This window comes from Zingiber officinale, chromosome 9A (genome assembly GCF_018446385.1).
Source record: "Zingiber officinale cultivar Zhangliang chromosome 9A, Zo_v1.1, whole genome shotgun sequence".
Taxonomy (NCBI): Eukaryota; Viridiplantae; Streptophyta; class Magnoliopsida; order Zingiberales; family Zingiberaceae; genus Zingiber; species Zingiber officinale.
The window spans coordinates 65,287,782-65,296,080 of record NC_056002.1 but is presented as its reverse complement, the minus strand read 5'-3'; the positions used below and the strand labels follow the sequence as shown (position 1 = coordinate 65,296,080).

The 8,299-nt window shown below is 46.3% G+C and overlaps 2 protein-coding genes across 2 annotated transcripts; both read right to left on the bottom strand.

Annotated features, from left to right (window-relative positions):
* Positions 1-527: 527 nt before the first annotated feature.
* LOC122019244 lies at positions 528-2,001 on the bottom strand. Its single transcript, XM_042576734.1, has 3 exons — positions 1,606-2,001; positions 1,229-1,328; positions 528-1,114 (listed from the first exon to the last, which is right to left on the bottom strand). The coding sequence occupies exons 1-3, from the start codon at positions 1,999-2,001 to the stop codon at positions 528-530; spliced, it is 1,083 nt and encodes a 360-aa protein (XP_042432668.1).
* A 2,548-nt stretch (positions 2,002-4,549) lies between these two features.
* Positions 4,550-5,035, bottom strand: LOC122019243. The gene has a single exon (XM_042576733.1). It carries the CDS (start codon positions 5,033-5,035, stop codon positions 4,550-4,552), a length of 486 nt encoding a protein of 161 aa, XP_042432667.1.
* Between the last annotated feature and the right edge of the window lie 3,264 nt (positions 5,036-8,299).

Genomic DNA, 8,299 nt, shown 5'->3' with positions numbered 1-8,299 from the left:
ACAAAGGGGAAAGAGGCTCCGACGAGCGACGGCTAAATGTCGCCGTGAGCTCGGGTGCAGAGATCATCGCGGCGCTAGGTCGATGAAATCGGGTGAAGGGGCGTGAGTTCGGCTATATCAGAGGAAAAAGGCAGGGAGGCGGCGTTCAAGGCTCGAGTTACTATAGCTTCTTGTTTATATTGGTAGGGTTTAATTACTCCACCTAATTAACTCCCTAATAAGCCTCTCAAATGGTGATTTCCATTATCCCTTTAAACACTGTCATAAGTCCTCCAAATAATCCAGAAAAATGTCTAAAAATTCCCATAAATCATTATAGGTTATTTTATTTTGCCGTATCTCACATTCTCCCCCTCTAATAAGAATTTGGTCCCCAAATTTACGACATAAACGCAATAAACGTCTAACGACATGCGAAGTCAATCATTAAATGAAATAACTTGCATACCTTCATCAAACAACCGTGGGTACCGTGCTCGGATCTCATCCTCCAGCTCCCAGGTTGCCTCGTCATCTGAATGATGCTCTCAACCAACCTTGACCAATCGGATTGTCTTGTTTCGCAGCCGGCGTTCCTTGCGATCCAATATCTGCACTGGAACCTCCTCATATGTGACATCTGGCTGAAGGGTGATCGAGACATTTGTCAAAATATGCGTAGGGTGTGGCACATATTTCCTCAACATAGATACGTGAAATACATCATGCACCCCAGCAAGTGAAGGTGGCAGCGCCAGTCGATATGCTACCTCACCGATCCTCTCAAGTATCTGAAAGGGTCCGATGTAACGAGGAGCTAACTTCCCTTTTAATCCAAACCTTCTCACTCCCTTGGTAGGAGACACTCGCAGGAACACATGATCGTCCACAGAAAACTCTAAAGGTCTCCGTCTCCGATCTGCATAGCTTTTCTGTCGGTCCTGGGCTTCTGACATTCTGCGTCTGATGGTGTCAACCAACTCTGCGTCTGATGGTGTCAACCACCTCTGCATCTCGCTGAATACGCTGGCGCCCCAAGACTGACGATTCTCCAACCTCGTCCCATAAAGTAGGAGATCTACATGCTCTGCCATATAATTCCTCGAATGGTGCCATCTGAATCGCTGAGTGGTAACTGTTATTGTATGCAAACTCCACCAAGTGCAAATGATCCTCCCAGCTACCGCCGAAATCCATGACACAAGATCTCAATAGATCTTCCAATGTCTGGATAGTCCGCTCCGACTACCCATCCGTCTGAGGGTGAAATGCAGTACTAAAACGGAGTTCCGTACCCATGGCCTGCTGGAGACTCCGCCAAAATCGAGAGGTAAATCGTGGATCTCTACCTGATATAATACTCAAAGGTATACCATGCAATCTGGTGATCTCTCTGCAGTATAACTCTGCCAATCGATCCAACGAATCCGTCCGACGGATCGGTAAGAAGTGTGCAGATTTGGTTAACCGATCAACGATTACCCAAATCGCATTATGACCCTTCCGGGTCCGGGGTAGTCCTACCACAAAGTCCATCATGATATGCTCCCATTTCCATTCTGGTATTTCTATCTTCTGCAGTAACCCAGCTGGTCTCTGATGCTCTAACTTAATCTGCTGACAAACTAAACACTGCGCCACAAATGTCGCAATATCCTTCTTCATACCATTCCACCAGTATGATCGTTTCAGATCTCTGTACATGCGATTACCTCCCGGATGAATCGCAAATCTAGATCGATGTGCTTCCCGTAATAAGTCCTCCTGGACAGGATGTGACTCTGGGACACATAATCTGCCGCAGAAATACAGAATTCCACTATCATCATAGGTAAACTCTGTCTGCTGTCCTGAGGTAACTCTGCTACGTAAAAACTGCAGATGCTGATCTGTAGCCTGAGCCTCTTTGATACACTCCACTATAGGTGACTGAGCAACGATGGTGACTAGCAAGCCTCGCTCTGTCTGTGCTTGCTCCATCAACCCCAACTCAGAGAAGCTCTGCATCAACTTTGTAACCATCACTCGGTGGCATGCCAAAACTCCACGGGATTTCCTGCTCAAAGCATCAGCCACCACGTTGGCTTTCCCCGGGTGATAGTTAATTGTGCAGTCATAGTCTTTCAAGAATTCCATCCATCTTCTCTGATGCAGGTTCAGTTCCTTCTGGGTAAACAAATACTTGAGACTTTTATGATCTGTATAAATCTCAAAGGTGATCCCATATAAATGATGTCGCCAAATCTTCAGTGCGAAGATGATAGCTGCCAACTCCAAATCATGAACTGGATAGTTCCTCTCATGATCCTTCAGCTGACGTGAGGCATATGACACCACACGATCGCGCTGCATAAGTACGGCACCCAATCCCTGATAAGATGCATCCGTGAAAAGTACAAATCCATCCATGCCAGAGGGAAGTACTAACACTGGTGTAGTAACAAGCCTCCGCTTGAGCTCCTGGAAGCTCTGCTCACAAGATTCTGTCTAGCTAAACTTCTCTCCCTTCCAGGTCAATCGTGTCAAAGGCAAGGCTATGCTAGAAAAACCCTCGACAAATCTCCGATAATAGCCAGCTAGACCCAAAAAGCTACGTATCTCCTGTACTGTCTTCGGCTGCTCCCAGCTAGTGATTGCCTCAATCTTCTGTGGGTCAACTGATATACCTCTGCTGGAAACGACATGTCCAAGAAAACCCATTGAAGGTAGCCAAAAGGCGCATTTACTAAACTTCGCATAGAGGTGTTCTCGCCATAGCGTCTCCAAAACTATGCGAAGATGTCGCCTGTGTTCCTCCTCAGATCAGGAATATATCAGAATATCGTCGATAAACACAATAATGAACTGATCCAAGTACTCGAGGAATACTCTGTTCATCAGATCCATGAACACTGCTGGGGCATTGGTAAGCCCAAATGGCATTACCAAGAACTCGTAATGACCATAACGAGTGCGAAATGCTGTCTTCGGAATATCTGCATCTCCAACCCTGAGCTGATGATAGCCTGAGCGCAAATCAATCTTTGAATATACACAGGTATCCTTCAGCTGATCAAATAAATCCTCTATACGTGGCAATGGATATTTGTTCTTGACAGTCACCGCATTCAGCTGTCAGTAATCAATACATAATCTCAGTGATCCGTTTTTCTTCTTAACGAAGAGTACTGGTGCTCCCCACGGAGAAACACTAGGATGGATAAATCCTCTGTCCAACAGCTCCTGCAACTGAACCTTTAGCTCCTCTAACTCCTTTGGTGCCATGCGATAGGGGGTCTTGGATACCGGTGCGGTTCCCGGAACCAACTCAATCGTAAACTCGACTTGCCTTTTAGGAGGCAACCCGGGGAGTTCGTCAGGGAATACATCTGAAAATTCTCGAACAATAGGAATGTCCGAGAGTCGTGGTAATACATCCGTATCAGCTTTAACCATGGATAGCAAATATCCCTGACAACCCTGTGACAGTAATCTTCTCGCTTGCATTGCTGATATGACTGATATCCCATCACCCCCGGTTCCGATGAATGTCCACGATGGTAGACCGAGAGGTCGGAATGTGACTACTCTCGCTCTGCAGTCAACTGTGGCATGGTTCATGGCCAGCCAATCCATGCCCAATATAATGTCAAATTCCACCATCTCCAATACCTGCAGATCCACCATAATAGTCTGACCATTGAAGTCTAAAGGACATCCTTTGACTTCCAGACTAATACTTAGTACCTTGCCAGATGGTAGAGATACTGTCAGCCCGTGTGTCCGACGACTAGGCAATCTCCCGATTTTACCCAGAAATACTCGAGATATGAATGAATGGGAACTACCAGTATCTATCAATAAATCTACAGTAAATGTATAAACTGAAATAGTACCTCGGAAAACCAATCCCTCAGCTCGCCGTGCCTTCTCCCGTGTAACAGTATAAACATGACCCACCTCTGAGCTCGGCTGTGGTATCCTTGAAGTTGTCTGCGCTGGCATCGTAGGTGCGGGAACCGGCTGCTGATACTGAGACTGAGGCTGCTGCCGATATGCTGAGTAAGGCTGATGTGGATGAAAATCCTGCTGTGCTGGAAATGCCTGATGAGAAGACACTGCGGCAGAACCCTGCACATGATATATCTGTCCCCCTGAGAAGGCTGTGGTCGTTGCTGACGTGGGGCACTCTGGGTCTTCTGCGATCTCCTTTGTGAACGTGACTGAGAGGATGATTCCCCCTGAGATGTAACTTTAGGAGCCTCCAACTGTGCTTTCAGAGTACAATCCCGACTCTCATGCCCCGGAAGTTTACAGTAGAAACATATAGCATGATCCAACGGGCAGTTGTTCCTGGTGTGACTCTTGGACCCACACTGAAAACACCTGGTCCCACCAAAGTTCTTCTGATCATGATGAGGGGGGCGAGAACCTCCATCTGATGTTCGCCCAGTCTTCTGAGGCCGAGAAGATCCTCCGGAAGGAGCCCGAGAACTCTGACCTTTATTCCCTCTCTTTTGCGACGACTGCTTATCATGTCCTTTCTCCTGATTTACCTGCTGCTGAGTCATCTCTATGAATAGTGCTCGATCTAGAACCTCCCGATAGGAACTACCTGGAAATCCTGACATCCGGATCCGAGACCCTGAGTGAGCTGCATACGATCATAATCTTGTGCCACTAAGTGAGGACAAAATTCCGCCAGTCTACAGAATTCAGCATTGTACTCCATCACTGACCGGTCGCCTTGCTTGAGATTCAGAAATTCCTGGCATCGTTCTAGACAGAAGGTCGCTGGTAAATATTGCCGCTCAAACGTGTCTCGGAACATCGCCCATGTGATGCACTGCTCCCCAAAGATTGTCTTCTGCATGTCCCACCATGTGACTGCCTGCTCCCAGAGATGATACGCTGCCAGTTCCACTTTCTCCTCGTCCGTGCAACTCAGGTACCCAAAGGTGCTCTCTAAGTTCTTCAACCAGCTTTGAGCAGCCCAAGGATCTGCTCCGCCCAAATATAAGGTAAATCTATCCTTGACGGACCTCGCCAGCAACGGAATCCGAGCTCTGTCCCTCATCCAATCAGTAGTAGCAGGAGTAGGAAATGCTGATGGTATCCTGGAGGGAATCCCCTGAGGATGAAATTCCCGATTTCTACCAGATGGTATGACTGAAGGGATCTCCTGAGGCTGACGTCCCTGATCTCTAGGAGTCTGATGGGCCTATCCCCGACTAACCGTCTCAACATCAGTTGGATCCCTAGAAGAATCCGCCTCCTGAGTCACTGGTTCTGGTTCCTCACCCTCAATGGGTTGTTTCCGTGGTCATCCCGGACCACGATGAGCACCGGCTACCGATCGACCACGTCTCATACCTGGTGTAAACCACTAATAAGTACTACAAACAATATAAGTTCATACTTATAAAACTTACAGCCTATAACTTGGAGGTGTTCCGCCGCTGCCTGGTCCCAAATCCCAAAAAGTCACTTCGAGGAATAAAATCACGAAAAAATCCAAAACGTACGAATCTGACATCGTAAACCTATGGCTCTGTACCAATAAATTGTCACGCCCCGAGAGTAAGGTTGTCCGACGAAAATCGGACAACACCTCCCCTGTAGCAGTGACAAATGGAACCGGTATACATCACCAATAGATAATACATATGCAAATTAAATCACAACCACACAGATAATATGCAGCCCACACGGCTATAAAATCAAACACAGCAGAAAACTAAAATAACAAGTATAAAGTAACGAAAACTCACCGCGGGTCGACCCGGCTTGACTCCTCGACAAAACAACCAAATACAAAATAACAAGTCCACAGCCCAATTATTACAATGATAAATTCAAAGGTTTAACTCACAATAAAATGAAAACCAAAATCATAAAACCATCCTCGGAAGCGACGTGGGACCGGCAGTCGGGATCCCCCTCCAAGTGTACTAGCTAGCATCGCTATCAGCTACCTGGTGAAATTACCAATGTGGGTGGTGAGTATAAAGACTCAGCGGGTAATAGAATAGACAGTGCATGAGTATCATAAAGAACAGGAATACAAAAGGATATAGTCTCAGAAAGATAAATAGCAGATACTACTGGGTAAACAAAGTATATATCCATACCTGATACCGTATCCTAGGCTAACAGTGTAAGATCTGAGATAACATAAACTGCTACAATACTGCTCATAACTACCAGAATCACATATAAAGTATATTGTAATAGTAATCAGTGTCCAAGCATATATAACAGGTATGTGATAACAGAACTGCATAAGTAAGCATGAAACAGCATAAGCGGGTATATCAAAAGGTAGCGTATGCACGGATGGTCACTCCCGCCCACCCCTCAAGTCCATGACCCCAGTATGGACCAGAGGCCGAGACAATGACAGATTGTACACCACTCCAGCTACCACTACTCTCGAGTGGCCTAGGGGACAGTTGCATAGTAGCTGAATAGCTACGTCTGCGACGGGGGTCCCTGCTGCCCGCGACTCCAGCAGACACTACCCATGAGTGTGCGAGTGGGGGCATGACAGGACATGCGGCACACTCCAAGCTACCACTACCCATGAGTGGCCGAGTGTGCGGCCCAGACCAACGACCGTCTCAACCACAAGGGAGCCAAAGTCATTGGCTATGCATGCAATGACATGATGCAAATAATGCAACAGTCATCATATATATATAACAGGAAAACAGGTATGCTACATGAATCCGCATGCTCAATGCTAAGCATAAATAAACAGTAGTCAAATAGGTAAACATGGCATATAGTATCTGCTAGTTATCAAGAATAACAACGGAAGACTGTATAGATACGAAAGTAAGCATCTCGAAGATTGAGTGGATAAAGTATCAAGCATAAGAAATAAAATGAGTGGAGTCAAGATAAACTCTACTTTATCTGGGCTACACATGCACCAAGAATAATAACTAGAGAAACAAGTAAAAAGTACCCGCCTCAAATGAAGGCTGAATCCGACACCAATCTCGTCACGACGCTCGTCCCGATCAAAGTCCTGTGTCAACGTATCAATTTTAGCTATATATATATATATATGCAACTAATTAACTGTACTAATGTACACGACAGGTGAATTGGTTTCGAGTCCATTTATTATCCAAATGAAGTCACACGGATCTACCCAAAACCAATCGCAAACCCTAATTTTATTCTATCATTATTAGGGTTGCAAATCATGGTTTAGCCCCTAATACTACTGAACAACCACAATATAAGTTTTAACAGATGTCTACCTTACCTTAGAGCAACCAAATTGCTTCTGCTAGTCTCTGTCCGAAAAATGAAATCGCCGGCACAAGCACAGTGGAGCTGTTCACTGCCACGAATCCAGCACCCCACCCTCTTCGAAGCAAGGACACTAGAAATGCCTCTAATCAGTACCACGCCCAAATCCAACAACCATACACAATCACTTCAATCAACACCAATCCCTACTGAAATCTAACACTTTAAACTTCAGGCTTATAATCGAAGCTCAAGGTGACTTACCTAGAGGCTCACGGCCGGAAAATCCCACAAATGAAGATGCCCTTTCGGCGAGGTATGCTTCTGGAGGTTCTACCCGAGTCCTGCACCGAGAGGCACTGCTAAGAAACAACTCACATTACCCCAATTCCCCTTACTGACCTCAATTCGCAGATCCAGATCAATAAATCCCTAATCAAGACAATCCATACCTCAACACCTTGATGCCGGGAACCTCTGCCGTTGACGAAGAGAACTCCGACGAACTCAGCTCAGTTCTAGAGCTCGGGAAAGCGAGACCTTCGTCTGGAGTGTACCCTCTCCACCAAAAAAGACCCGGGACTCGCCGATCCAATCTCCAGCGACGTCGAAGCCCAAACCTCCTCACCCAACCGAGAATCCCTTGTGTGAAACAGCGATCTGGAGAGGGGAGGAGGAGTTTAGACAAAGGGGAAAGAGGCTCCGGCAAGCGACGGCTAAACGTCGCCGTGAGCTCGGGTGCAGAGATCGTCGCGGCGCTAGGTCGACGAGATCGGGTGAAGGGGTGTGAGTTCGGCGATATCAGAGGAAAAAGGCAGGGAGGCGGCGTTTAGGGCTCGAGTTACTGTAGCTTCTTGTTTATATAGGTAGGGTTTAATTACTTCACCTAATTAACTCCCTAATAAGCCTCTCAAATGGTGATTTCCATTATCCCTTTAAACACTGTCTTAAGTCCTCCAAATAAATCCAGAAAAATGTCTAAAAATTCCCAGAAATCATTATAGGTTATTTTATTTTGTCGTATCTCACATATGGACACTGCGAATTTGTAGTCATGCCATTTGGTGTGACTACTGCA